General features: G+C 31.8%; 1 protein-coding gene across 2 annotated transcripts in view; it reads left to right on the forward strand.

Moving 5' to 3' along the window:
• Window positions 1-9596: 9596 nt before the first annotated feature.
• Window positions 9597-15934, forward strand: part of LOC112521474 — a 7760-nt gene continuing 1422 nt past the window's right edge. Inside the window, exons 1-5 of one of the 2 annotated variants that reach the window (XM_025130358.1) lie at window positions 9597-9741; window positions 10528-11376; window positions 12326-12444; window positions 14288-15100; window positions 15177-15420. In XM_025130358.1, the coding sequence (XP_024986126.1) occupies window positions 10579-11376; window positions 12326-12444; window positions 14288-15100; window positions 15177-15420 (1974 nt within the window). In that variant the 5' untranslated portion in view covers window positions 9597-9741; window positions 10528-10578. Of the gene's footprint in view, window positions 9742-10507; window positions 11377-12325; window positions 12445-14287; window positions 15101-15176; window positions 15421-15934 lie in introns of both variants that reach the window. The other variant, XM_025130359.1, reaches the window with a different exon arrangement.

The raw sequence follows: 15934 nt of genomic DNA on the forward strand, positions 1-15934 counted from the left end.
TTTTAATACTTGAAACTTCATAACAAAACACTGTGAATGTTTTTTTTTACCTTCACAGTGTTTTGCTGTGAAATTTTAAATGTAAAATAGTGGTCTCAAAAAAACAGACTGGTCTCAAGTGAACCCAACCATATATATATATATATATATATATATATATATATATATATATATATTACAAAAAGAGTTTGGATTGTGGTAGGCATGTTCTTTTCCCCCACTTTTCGTTTCTTCGAGTTGTAGTATTAAGGTAATCTATATGAAATGCCTTTTGATTAGTTTAATCACTTGTATCATTTCCAACGGCTAGTTCTTTATAATTCTTTTGGAATTTTTATATACGGATTGGTTTATGGTGATAAGCGTAAGAAAAGATCTCTACCATTTTAATGAGATGCAACATGATTAAGGGTTCAGATCGCTTATTAAGCTGCTCACACGAAATCTTTGTTATACATGATTATTGATATTGTTAGATAAAAAATTTATAAGGATAAATGATATAGTTGTAGGGACAGTGAGCAGATGTAAAAAACTTGTAAAGTCGTTTGATGTGTTTTAAGCCGAATTTCACCGTTTTGAGGGATTTTTTTTAAGTTTTTTTGGGTAATTTTGACGGGCTTTTCGGTTTTTGGTTAACGTTCCTTGTATTTTTTTTTAATAGTCGTTAAAATCCTTAGAATTTAGCCAATGCACATTTCATACCAAAAAAAAAAATCTATTTATGAAATTTGTTGAGTGAGTACTCTAGACCCCGCTTGGACCTTAATAAAGAATCAGTCACCTGACTTTAAAGCTATGTTCGAGCCAGTAGTTGATAAACCAATTGTTAGTAAATAAAATAGTTGTTAGTTAATTAGTTAGCCGATTACTAATAAGTTAGCTTATGAAATAATTATATTTTACAAAAAATAGCTGATCAACTGATTGACAAATGTAAATGAATCAAAAAAGACATTAAAAAGTAACAAATTCTAACATTTTATGATATAATCAGAACAAATTACTAATAGTACAATAATTCATAAATTTTCAGTTTGATCACTCCAAGTAATGTTTCAAGAAGCTAGTTCATGGTTATTCAAACAGGTTTTTGTTATAAATTCAAAAAATAAACTATATTATACTTGTCAAACATGGTATAAATATGTCATTTATATCAAATCCGACCACACTCTTCAGGGATAAGTGTAAAATAACTATTGTGTACTTCTTTTTTTAATTAAATGAAAGCTTTTTATTTATTTAGTATGTTTAATCATTAAGGGGATGTTTGGTTCAGTCAGATGAATAAAAATGAAAATGACAGAAAATGATACTGGGAACAAATTTCCATTCCCTCCAGTTTAATTTGTAATAAAAATTTGGGCTTATGGGGAAATGAACTCAATTATAGCATATAAAATCAAACAGTTTCTTTTATTTTTATTCTCATTGATTACTGACTAATACCTCTAACCAAACACCTCATACAAGTTTACTTTGTATGTTTGAATACCTAAAACGTTTTGCAATAAGGGGTATTTAAGTTATTTTGATCGAATTTGATGTAATTGACACCGATTAAAAATGAGACGTCTCGTTTGAAGTTCTTTTACTTTGATAACATATTTAAAAATAAATTATAAATAATTATAAAAAACAAAATAACTAAATACCCCTTATTAATTAATTATTAAAAAACAAATGTTTTTTTTAGTATATTATATGATATTATTACAAACAAATCACATTAAATGTTAGCGACCCAATGAGATTTCTAAAATTCAATATTTTATCATTGAAATATCGGATTTTAAACTCAAAACCAGAAGAATAAAAATCATAAAATCGATTTTGATTGGTTAAAAATAAAAAAACATCTCATTTAACTTATTTCGTCACGACCGTTAGAAAGAGACCAACTTGAACGTTTTTGCAAACTATGATGATCATTTGGTAATATCGAAACTGTAGAGACGGAAATTATTATTTTCGACAAACCACTGAGAGTCTGAGACCAAATCTATAGTATCGGGACTGTTTATTTACATTTTAACAGTTCCATTAATAAAGCAATACCTGAATCGCTAAAATGTGAATATTGTTTGGCAAAAAAAGATCTGCCTCTCAATGGTTCTAAAACCATCTGAATGATTTTGTATCTTGGATCTCACATAACCTTTAACACCCTAATTTAATTTTGAACAATTACCAAATAATTATATTTCATTTTGTACTACATCATAAGCAGGGGCAGACCTATAGGAGTGGATATGGTGGCACGTGCCACCATATTATTCCTCCGTCGAAAGATAAAAAAAATTTAGGTTCATGAAATATGCAACCGTGTTAATCTGTTGTGTGTCACCGTATGTATTTTGAAACTACAATGAGAACAAGTTTTATTTGATAGAGTTGGTTTACAAGCCTTTATTCCATCCCACACTCAAGTTCGAATCATGTTAGTGTCATTTTATTAGTCAAATGGTATCACCATTTGAAAAAAATCAATCTGAATCCATCCCCGATCATAAGAGTCTCTTAATCATTTTGCATTAGACCATTCAGCAACCATCAAACACTCCCTTACTCTTTATTTTACAAAGCTTGATTGAGACAAGTCGAATATATTTTTTGTGTTTTCTCCAATTTAACAGAAATTTAATGATCAAATAAAAGCAATATTTATTCTTTTCCTGAAATAAAGCAAACAAATATAATGGACAACAGACAAGCTGCAGCACATGTACATGTACATGCACATGCATTTAATTACAACTTTTTTATTTACAAAAAAATGTCTCTCACTTAACGGAGTCTTTTAACGACCATTAGAAGTACAGACCAAATCTGGACGTATTTACAAACCATAATAACTATATTGTAATTGCAATACTGTAAAAACGAAAAGTATTATTATAGACAAACTATAGGTACCAAATTTATAGTTTAAAGGTTGTTTGTTTACCTCTTAATAGTTCCATTAAGAGGCAAACTCTGAATCGTTAAGAGGTGAATCTTGTTTGGCAAAAAAAAAAGTCTGTCTCTTAATGATTTTAAAACACTTTGAATGATTTTGTATCATGGATCTCCCTTAACCATTAAGAGCCCTAATTTCATTGTACATAATTACCAAACAATTATATTTTATTTTGCACTATATCATGATAGCCTTTTAATGATTTTCACCACTTAATCATTCTGCACCAAATCATCCAATAATTACCAAACAAGCCTTTGCTCTTTATTTTTATTGTATTTAGAATACAATTTTCAGTAATATAGTGCCTCAAAAAGGCGATCTTCTATCGAGCCACTAAAAAAGGACACACCTCCATTGAAAATCCGACAAAATCCATTACACAACCATGTCTAATTTAGTAATTTCCGCTTTATATGTTACAATTTTTTAATAATAATAACTAACCAATATTATTTTTTATATTAAAATGCAACATGTAGATAATATATTGATTTTGGTTCATATATGCATTATTTATTAACATGTGTCATCAATTATGGTGCACATGGAATAAAATGGTCAAAAGCTTGACAAATATATAGCTTAATGGGTTGTTTGCTTTTTTTCATATTAAGGTTATTATAAGTTCGAAATTATAATGAGGATAATAAATGAGCTTTTAGTGTATAACTCAGTTGGTAACAGAAAAAAAAAATGATTTTATTCAAATATCAGATAGATTTTGGGTTTAATCTCAGACCCGCATTACACTCAGTAGTTGAATTAGTTAAAAAATGTTCATTGACACTGGTATCCTTATAGGCGGATTTTATATGAAGTCGGTTAGGATTGCTAGTAATTAACTTTTACCCAAAATATAAAGGATAAATATATAACTAGTCGTTTAATTTATGAACTGTATAATATCTAATTAAAAAACATTGCAATTAAACTGAATGAAAAGTTAGTATCTTTTAACTAAAAATAGAGATTTTTCTATACATATATGTATATATATATATATATATATATATATATTATATACATCTTATTATCCTCGATATTCATATATGAATGAAGAAAATCGCATGTAAGTGTGGCAGATATGTACACGTTGCTACAGTTTGTTTTATTTTATATTATCTATGTTTTTTTTAATTCCTTTTTAATATTTTTATATTTATTGCGTTTTATGATTTGCTTTATTGAGTTATATTTTTATCAGAATTTGTATTTTATGATTATATTATGTATTTTTAAAATGTTTTTTTTAATATACTAAAAGAGTATTCGTGTAATGCAGCGAAACACATCTCGATTTTAATGTTCTATTTTATTATTTGTCTATGTCGATGTTATAATACGATTTTATGTGTTTTTAAGAAAACAATAATTATTTTATTTTTGAATAAAATATAAATTTGAAAAAAATATATCAATGTTAATATCAAATCAACTATTTAAAAGTTCTCATTTTTATGTAATTTATTTTTTATTATATTTTAATTTAAGTTTAATAACGAAATAATTTATTTATGGTTTAATAATATAACATTTTATAAAGTAATAATTAAGTATTCTGTTAGAACTCAATGATTATCCTAATTATATTTTAGATTTAAAATAAGATGTTTATCTTGTATTTGATTATATTTATCTGCAGTTAGTTACACGAATTCAGATATAGAGCTTTAATAAGTTGTACTTACGCACAATTTACTTGTAATCTTGAGTTTTAAGTAATATGCATTAATAAACAGTACTTTATGCATAAAAAATGGTTTTTAAGAGTTTTTGTCAAATTTATACTATATTATAAAGCATTTGACAAAAACTCTTAAAAACCACTTTTTATGCGTAAAGTACCGTTTATTAATGCATATTACTTAAAACTTAATATTACAAGTAGATTGTGCGTAAGTACAACTTATTAAAGCTTCATATCCGAATTCGTGTAACTAACTGCAGATAAACATTAATCAAATATAGGATAAACATCTCATTTTAAATATAAAAAATCTAAAATATAATTAGGATAATATTGAGTTCTAACAGAATACTTAATTATTATCTTTATAAAAAAATATTATTAAACCTAAATTAAGTTACTTCGTTACGATAAGTTAAATTATAATAAAAATTTTGAATTAAAAAAAATACACAAATAAAAAAATTTAAATAGTTAATTTGTTATCAATGTTAATATATTTTTTGCAAATTTTATATGATATTTTCAAATTTATATTTTACTCAAAAATAAGAAATTATTGGTTTCTTAAAACCACATAAAATCGTATTATATCGACATGGATAAAAAATAAAACGAAACATTGAAATGAAAATATGTCTCGATGCATTGCACGAGTATCCTTATAGTGTTTTATATTATAGTATAGATAATATCAGTAATTGGGTTCTTTTGTTGATAGAGGGCTATTCATGGAATAACGTATTATCTTGTGAGAACCGTAGTATTTAGTTTAATTCATTAACTTAATTTAGCGGGTTTTTGAGGTTGCTTATAAAGACAACTTATTGACTTATTTCGGTGTGGTATCGGTAGTAAACACTTTTGAGTGTTTTGATAAATAACTTATACCATTGTCAAACCGGTAATAAGAAGTTTTTAAATAAGTTAAACTTTACTAGCTTATAATAAGTTGATAAATACTTTTATAAAAAAACATAATTTGTTTCAAATAAACAATCCAAACACCCCATTAATCTAAAGCTTATGGCAATTAATTCATAATCAAGTAAAGGAGGGCATTGATGATCTCACATTTATCAATTACAATTTACAACTCATCAAATCTTATTTATTTAAAATTTTGAATTTTATGGTTATCTCATATACATATACACACACACATATATATATATATATATATATATATATATCAACACCCAAATCTGCAGCTGTTTATTAACTTAGCAATATCGAGATTCTTAACCTTTCTCGTATAAACTCTTAACATTTCAAAAATTCATTCCGTAATCCAATTTCTTTTTGAATTTAAAACTGTAAATTAGTTTGTGCATCAATGACAACACCAACCATGATAGTTTGTAGAGTCTAATAATGCACATATTCAAGAATCCGATTTTCTTACGGAATTATGGTATTAAGCCTTTTTTTACTGTGCATGTTGAACAATCCGATTATCTCTTAAAATTGGTTTTTAGCCCTTATTTTACCAATCGTGATGGTATGACGTGAGGAGGTTTTTACACACTCTTGGACATATGAAAGGAACTACAAAGTAAGTATACAATATGGTCCAACATCTTATTTTCCAAGTAATAAAGTGGTAAAGTGTTGGTTATCGTCTACAAAGATTGTAGTAAGAGTTTAATAAAAGTCTAATGAAAGAAATGAATTTAGATGATGATTTTTAAGATTTTGATTGGTTTAATTTAACAGATTAAATAACAGAATAAATAAATGTAGTATGAGTGTAAGACTTGTGGTGAGACCTAAGCATAAATTTCAACAGACAATGTTGTAATAATGTTACGGCAAACAGTTAGTCATAACTAGTTCCGCCATCTATTTTAAATGTATTCCTCATATATTTCAACCATTGCGTTATATCATAGTTTTCAACTCATATCTCTATGTGATATCATGACTAGTAATAGTGTCAGATAGTGTCCTCAAAATATATGAATTAACAAATTCATTTGTTCAAAAGTCACTCTTCCAAGTATATTCCAATATCATTCAAGTTGATGTGTTTTTAACAGTTCATTCTTGAGTCTACCATAATTTTAACACTTTGATAAACGACCAACCTGTCGAGAAAAATTAATTTGAAAAACATAGATGACATATTCCTTTATTAATAACTAGTCCAAGTCTACTTCTCATATTGTTCGAATTGACGTGTACTCGGTGGCTCATTCCCGAGTCTACGACACTTTCACACTTTTAAAATGATCAAGTCGTCAATAAATGTTTTTGACTTTATAACACTTGAATAAAATAGTGGAACGTTGTTATTGCGAAACAACGTCAACTTTCCTTCGGTTTAAAGTCCCACTCTTCGCCTCACACCCAAGCTAATGTAATTAGCTACTCATTACGGAGAGGAAATAACAAGAAATGTAACGACATAAAGTAAATACATAAAAATAAATGAGTGAAAGTAAATGATTGAATGTAAACAGCGAAAGGTAAAGAAAGTAAAGACAAGATGCAATGTTGCAGCAATTGAATGTAAAATGCAACAATTTAAAGTAAGTACTTGAATTAATTTGAATCAAAGTACTACGGCCGACGTAATCTGATTAAAATGGATAACAAGAGTCCGAGAAGCTTATATTTATACAAGGATAGAGGAGAAAAGACAAAATGCAATTAGAAGACAAGGTTCCTAAAAAGCGAAGAAAATGTAGAAGAATATACTTCAAGCATCATAACAAGTACACAAGGTACTATCATGTAGAATCTTCTCCAATATCTTCAATCGTTGCCCAAAAATTAACAAAAAATTGTCTTCATGCATGCACAACAGCAGAATCCATAAAGCATATCCAAAAAGCCGCACTACAAAGACCAATGTGACACGAATGTTGCAACACATGAACAGTAGACATACATGTTCAAATTAGCCATCCAATGTTGTAACAACACATAAATCACTTAATTTAGCTCCGTGAATAAACACATGGAAAATAGCATAATAAAAAAGACTCAAAGTTGGGATTAGGGGAAAATAAACTACCTAAAATTAAAGAAATAGGTGCTTCATGCCTTGAATAATCAATGCATATCATATGCACAATGTGATGGTTGGACACAATCCAAGTGATGGTGTGCACGTGGTACTCGTTTTTAGTCTTATTTGCCAAACGTGAGAGCATGCATATTGATTCATGCTTTAGTGATGATTATCATGATGTGCACAATCGCATATTTTCTTCCTAATTTCTTATGAATCGATTATCTCATGTTGCGAACCACGTTTATGGGACAACGAAGAATGGGTTAAAAAACTACATTTTTAACAAATACACAACACTGTCAATGAACAACAGATCTTACAACAACGTTGTAATATGTACAATTTTTTTATCAAGTTATCGATATCAAAACACTATCTTTTGTGGCCTCATCGGAAATAAATGAACAACATAACACAAACGTTACTACTCTCCTTATATGTCTACCTCTTTAAAAAGATTAAAACAATATGGATTACCAAAAAACTATAATTCCATGTTTATGTCAGTCACAAATTTGTTGGATTTGGTGTTATTTTCCTCCCCAATTTGCTGATTTTGATTTTTTTTGGTAACCATGGGTTTTCGGACCAGCTTACATGCACTGATTAATCCTCAGCCAACCACGAGTTCATGGAGTCATCATAGGTGAACCTCCATAACCACAGTGTCTTTCTTGAGATTTTTTAATCAGTACATAACGACCCAAGTGGTTAAAAAGTCTTAACCACTGCATCGACTTAGATGATAGTTGCAACATATACGGGAATCGAGTTCACGATATAATTTAAAATGAAATGGATAAGAATCTCGCATTTAAGTTAATTAAGATTTGGGATAATAATGAAGATTTGAAAAGGATTACATAACCGATTTGTAATTAAATTAATTAAGATTTGTTTAGTTATAAAAGGTAATTATTAAATTACTAGTATACTAATAATTGTAACATTATATTCATTATCATCAAATTAATCATCAATTTAATTATTTTTGAAGAGTTATTCATTAGTGATTTGTGGAGTCTTAAAAAATATGTTTAAGAAAAAATCTCCAAAATCTGCATTTTAGAAATTTGAGATACTCGTAATTAAAACATCTCCAATAACGGGAGATTTTTGCTAAAAACAAATTATCTAAAACTTTCTCTAAAATGGAGTAAATGGCTGTTTGACAGTTGCTGAATAGTTTGGTGTAAAATAATTAAGAGGCTCCCATGATACAGTGTAAAATGAAATATAATTATTAGGTAATTATTTACAACGAAATTAGGGCGTTGAATGGTTAAGAGAGACACATGATACAAAATTATTCATAGGGTTTTGGAACCATTAAGAGACAAATTTTTTATTGTCAAACAAGATTTATCTTTTAACGATTCAGAGATTGACTCTTAATGAAATTATTAAGAGGTAAACAAACAACCTCATGGGAAAAATAATGAAATTTTCTAAATTTGGGGAAAAAATATTTTATAAATTATATTAAATATTTTAATAATATAATTAATTATGTAATTTTTGAGATAAAAAATCTGTTTGGAAGATTTTAATTTTTTTTTGTAAATTTTAATTTTTTGCTTATAACTTTAAGAATTTATTGGAAATACTAAAATACATTTAGAAAATGGTGAGTGATGGCTAGAAAAATGTAACAAACACGACAGCGTTTCACATGTTTACCCACCACCCATGGTCTTACCGTTGAATTCAAGACTCCACAAATCGCGTAATGAAGCAAGTGAAAAGGCAGTCCACAATAATTAAAGAAATGCATTTTCCAGAAGGGTAGAATGGTCAAATGGCAATGGCTCCCTTCCTCCATCTCCTCCTTTAGGAAAATAGACGTTACAGCTACGGTATAATTTACGCACCTCCCAACCGAAAAACGTGTCCTCCTCTCCCCTCATTTACACTCTCTCTCTCTCTCTCTCTCTCTCTCTCTCTCTCTTGTGTCTACTGTGTGCTTGTCTGTGCGACGACTATCTACCTACCTACTCTGATCGATCGAGGACTCCTTGTTTTCCTTCATGTTGATGAAGATTGAGACGTAGAAGACAGAACATTTCACAGGTTCGTTTCTTAAGTTTGTTCGTTTTAATCGATTTATAATCTGCTGTAGTTATGCTGTTGTTTGGATTATGAATGGTGTTGTCTATGGAAAATTATGTTGAGATTATATGCTGTGTTTTTATTTGTGTGGCTATTTTCATTGATTTTAAAGAATTTTGATACGTAGGAGAGAAAGCATTTAACAGGTTTATTTGGGTTTTATATAAATCTCCTCGTTTCTGTTGATCCATAATCTGTTTGTTTTATGTTGTTGCTTGGATTATGACTGTCATATATGGAAATTTTTACTGAAATCCGTGGGGATTAATGTGTCTTATTATTACTATTTCCTTGACACACACAAAATATATATGGTGTATGAGCTCATATTAATGATTATTTTTCTGAATCAAATCTTATTTTCGTTCGAATCTGTTGATTGTTGTTAAATTGCTAGGTGTTGATGTGGATTTTTTCTTATGAACTTGCTAGTTTTTGAATTAAGCTGTTTTGAGGAAATTGTAGATTTGTACTCGATGCAGATTTTTTTTCAATTATAGGGAATATATATGGAGTTTAAATGTATTTTAGATATGGATCAACTTGCGAGGTACTAAATTAATCCAAAATCATAACTATTTTGATGCATTTTCTGCGTTTAAGAATTGATTTTGTGGACTACGAATAAAAATAACGTCTCGAATCGGAGGATTTTATTTGATTCCGCTTTGTTGTCGGTGTCATGCTGGTGATTTGTATGATATTATTTATTTTCTAAATTTTGTAGGTTTTTCTTATTGGTCTCAGGATATGGGGTGAGCGCAGTTAATATAAAACTCTAGTCGTTAGGTGTGAAAAATGGCTATTGCTGGAATAAATAATGTTTCGGTGCTTGATTCTTCTTATCTTGGTGAGAATTATTCCCCAGTATCAAGGAGGTGGGGTAATCAAGAGAGGCCAATCTCCCGAACATCTTTTATCCGGAAAATGTGGCGGGATCTTGAAGGCGAGAGCAGATTTAGGGACAATGAAAGGCAACAGACAAGTGGCATGGGGTATGGTAGCATTGGAAGCCTATGCTCATGTTCATCAGGTGGGGCTGAAGGTGAGGATCTGTCAGTAAATACCAGTGAAGTTGAGAATGAGTGTCCCAGGGACCAGAACCAGATGGGGCTTCAGAATGGACAAGAGGATGATGGGAACATGTGCTTACAGCGCTTGCCTGCTTTTGGTGTAGCAGAAAAACAGAGAGTGAGGCAAGTTTTCCGTGAGTGGGGAAGCAAAAACTGTAGTGGGCGTGCATTGAATGTTTCACATAAGAACAACTGTTCAAGGGCTCAATGGCTTTGCGAATATGAATGCAAGAGGGTGAGGACAGTGAGACAATGGATAGAGTTGAACACTCAGCAAGCAGAAACTGGTCATTCTGGTGCAGAAGAGCAAGGTACTGAAATTGGTTGTCAGATCGAACAAGGTCGAGATGGATTGGGTGTCAATCATACTCGGGTTGGTGCTCGAAGGTCTATCTGTAGGCTATATGGCAGACAGGCTCTTCTTGACTTACTAACCAGGTTTGAGAGGGAAAGGAAAAGAGAACTGCGGAGTTTGTTGGAGAATAGGCCAGTAACAAATTTTGCTCATCGGAATCGACTTCAGGTTTGACTTTTCTATTCATTCACTCTGTTCTGTGCTATGTGCTTCCCGTAGCACCAACAATGAGAACAGAAAGCGTTTACAATAGTTTGGCTGACTGACAATAGTTGCATGGTTCTGTTACCTCTATATGCTGGGCTGCATGATTTGCATATGTATGCGTTAGTCATAGACACATTTATTAGTGCAACAATGTTAACTTTATCATAAAGATGATTGTGGAACATAGAGTGAGAAAATGTGTTCCCTTATTTTGTCAAAGCTTTACTAGATTGTGATAGCATGAAATGTGATACAAAACTCTTCTGCTCAGACCATTCATGATGATTAACCTCATTCTTTATCAGAATAATATACCTTAATATTGGGTCTAATGAACGTATGAGTTAGTAATGAATGCTTTCTCATACTACCTCTATTCTACCTGGATGTTACCATTGGACAAAAAAGTACTTCCAAAATACGCAAGTTTAGAGTAAAATGACTCCTTCTACTTAGTTTTACAACTCAATCACATACATTTATCATCTTTTGCCAATTTTGGTTATTGGCTTATGTGGGTGAGAGGAAGTATTGTTTATGGAAAATCGCCGTGTTGTTTCTTAAATAAAAAATATACGAAGAAAAATACGTTTGTTTGTTTGAAAAGCCTCATCTGACTAGCTTTGCATGCTATGATGACCACTGATTTTTTAGTCCATGATACACAGAATTAGGATGCTCTCTCTGATGATTTTGTCAAATGAAGGATTCTCAATCTGCTAAATACATATATTGTTTATATACTTGTTGTCTAGGATGGTTTCATAGCCCAGTTGATGTTATTGATACAAGTAGAGATGTTAATCTAGATATTTTTTTTGTTTAAACTTATGTATGAGGTGCTTTTATGTATTACTGTGACTTGAGGCATTTCTCTTGATGTTGCATTGATGCTATAATTCTGCTGTAGTCATTGCTCAGAGGTAGATTCCTGTGGAACCAAAGATTTGTACAAGATAAAAAGTGTACTTCTATTGCAGCAAGTGAGTTGGGGTTATTGAGGCAAACACATACGGTATCTGATTTGAGGTATGATCTCTTTTCACAGTTTATTTAATACATCTGGCTGAAGTGCAGAGAATATTATTAACTGGCTTGCCAGTGAAGCATTCCTTTTTTGATTTATCAGGAATTTATCTTTTTTGCTGTTATGCTTTGTCTGGAAATTGCTTATTGCTTTATTTGACATCATATGACACCTTATGTTCATCATTTGTACTTTCTATGTATTTACGGATTAAGAATTACCAACTGATCTTTTTAACGTGTTTTAGTTAATTGACGAGATTTACCTATCATCCATAGCACTTGTCGTTTGTGGTAGATCAGTTGTAGAGTTGAAATTTCCAGTAACGATATGAGTTCGTGTCATGGTTTACAGCATCTGAGTGCTTAACGTATTTTACATCCAATTCGGAATTACTCAGATTTATCAGGAAGCATTTTCCAATAAAAGACTGGATTATCTTATAGAACTAGGAAACCGTACTGTTCTAAAAAATGCTATGCTCATGTATCTTATGTTGTCTACACTCCTCTTGATGCTTATAATTATCATAGATACTTTTTAAATGGGATACAAAATGTTTGTAGAGGCAGATAAACCATGGAAAAGAGATGCTGAAACCTTGTGACAGTTAGTATGAGAGCATGATTGACGTTGAGCCAAGATCATGGCTGGTGGATCCATGGAGCGAATACCAAGAAAAACTGTACAGTTTTGCGGTAATAATGGAGCAATGGGTTGCCGCCACTTGAAGGACATATTAGTTAATTTGGAGGTTAGGGTGATGGCTAAACTAAAAAGGGTTGAACTTCAAGCATCTGGATGTGATGAGGATTGCCTCAGCAGGTTGGAAACTTTTAAAGATGCATAAGTCTGAGGTTATTAGAGATCTTGGGGTGATTGTTTTGCTGTATTTACAACTGATATCATCCCACATATTAGATGCTTTAGTGTTGATTGAATTGTGGGAAATCAATTAGCTTTGAGTAGAGTTATCTAGTATAATTCATCATTTAAGTGGTATTAGAACTTATGTCGAAGAGTCCTGATAAATGATGATTGAGACGACATTTACTTCCCACGTGGGATCATTGCTTTCAGCAACTTGCATAACGACCATTAGTCAGCAAATGTGAATCAGCATGCAATGGCATCAAATAATAATTTTTGGGTTCCAACTCAACTTGTAATTGTTTTGTAGTTGCTATACAAGATGTTAGTCTAGAGATTATTAGTACTAGTAGACGTGTGGAATTCCAACTCAAGAACAATTAGATGTGAATAGAGATATGCCTGTTGTGTTCCGAAGTGGGATCAATGTCTTAACACCTGCACATGGACCCTAGGCCTGCAAATGTGAAATAACCATGTAATGATACCAAACTATATTTGTGGGAGTACCAACTAATTGGTAACCTAGGATCGTGTAGTACTCATCAGATATAAGTTGTATTATATTAGTCATGGGGCCATTAATGTCAATAAACATATGTCCAATATAATTGCAACTTTGAGGAGCACGATTTTGAATCTACACCAAATTGTACGTTGAGGAGCACGGTTTTTATCTTTTAACATGGTAACTTTGTTGTGGTCATTAGTATGCTCTTGGAAGAATGCATAAATACCATATACAAAGCCCACAGATTCGTAGTGACGAACTTTCTTTGCTTCTCATAATATTGTTAAGAACATTGGAGTTTGAATTATAGCTTCATTTACACAAGATTACTGTATTCTTCTTGAAACATTGGATGCTAGCAAGCAAGACAGACTGAAGTTTTAACTGCATATACCATTTAAGTCTATTTGTTCATCCTTTCTGAATTGTTAAAATATGATAATTGCAACCTTTATTTGAAGCAGGAAAGGATTCCTGTCCAGGTTGGATAACTATGGACCTATGCCTGATGGCTCCCAGTCTGATACCTCATCCAACAATGACATGAAATACCATCAAGAAAACTTTCAGGAGCTACCAGATGATATTGCTGATGAATTTGAGTCACCTAACATGAGAAGTGATATCAGTGGAACTCACAAAGTTGACTGGGAAGCCGACACTTGTGGAAGTTCCCGAGAATATTCTGCTCCAGCAGAAGAAAGGCATGAACAAGGTTTGGAAGACGAGGGAAGGCAGCAACAACCATCGACTGAGTTTATTGGAATCGGGGACATAGACCAGGACCAGGATCAAGAGGGTTTAGTGGAAAGGAGTCAGGGTGTTTGTCATATTGAATTGTCTCAACGAGCTTTGGAACTTGAATGCACAACACGAGGTCTATTTCAGTCCAATTGGGAAGAACCAGAAGTTCGTGAGGCATCTGAACATCATGATCCTTCAGAAACAAATACAGATAGCTTATCTTGGCATGGTTCTGCAGAGGAGTGGCAGGAACCACTTACTGAAGACAATGGTATTGAATGGCATCATTTGACTAATACTGAGTCAGATGGGGGTTTAGATGCAGACTCAATTGAGCACGAGCATGAATGGTACCAAGAAACAGCTGTGAGTGATTTTCAAGAATCACATAATGTGTGGTACGACAACACGGACACAGTGGAGGATACTACAGAAAGTTGGTTTGCTCCTCAGGTGGTTAGAAGAGATGCATTTTATACCTCTGATGATGATAATAATGGTAACAGGCTAGAACTTCGAGAACTTATGAGCAGGTACATATCTTAATCACTGGAAATCAGTTATTTCATTCCTAAATAGATTAAACTAAGAAAAGTGTTCATGGTGTAGGAGAAGAGTCTCTAATCTTCTTCAAAGTGATTTCCGTGTGAGACTGGACCAGCTGATACAATCATATGTAGAACGGCAAGATCAGGCCTCTGAATCTGATGATGAGTGGATGCTAGAGAGAGAGCAGCAAGATCAGGATCAGCAGAGTGTCCATGGAAATGATGATGCCACCGAGGCTGTTGAGGGACCAGAAGGTGCTCACTCTTCAGCACCTGCCACCTCTCAGACACACCAAGATGATACTGTGAGTCTGACATCCCTCATTGAATCTGGATAGATATTTTCTGTGTCAGTTGCTTGAAATCAAAATCCTTTTTAACCTCTGTGTATTTGTTATTCTTTTTGGACCTTAGCTAGTAATAATGCTTGCTCAAATATCCATGGGGAGAATAAAGCGGGCATCGAGTTAGGGCTTTTTTGTTGGCAACTTAATGAGCTATGAGACTCGCATCTTATTCGGTCTGCTATACACGAGTGTTTGATATTGGCTTAATGATATAGGAAGTGGCTTATTGAGTAAACTTTTAGGGAAGAGCTTTATGCAGAAAGCCAAGTTTTTTCCAAAACTGTCCCTCCCAATTAAAAAAACATGTTCCTTCTGTCCATGAAAAAAACACTCCCAAACAAAAACCTTCCCAGTTTATACAAATAGATTAGTCCTAYAACCAACTCTATCCCTATAGGGCTTAATGGAAAACCAACCAAACAGCCCCTTAAAGTCACATAAGCTATAGCCTATAGGCTGTTAAATTATGCAA

Source organism: Cynara cardunculus, assembly GCF_001531365.2.
Source record: "Cynara cardunculus var. scolymus isolate 2C chromosome LG 11, CcrdV1, whole genome shotgun sequence".
Taxonomy (NCBI): Eukaryota; Viridiplantae; Streptophyta; class Magnoliopsida; order Asterales; family Asteraceae; genus Cynara; species Cynara cardunculus.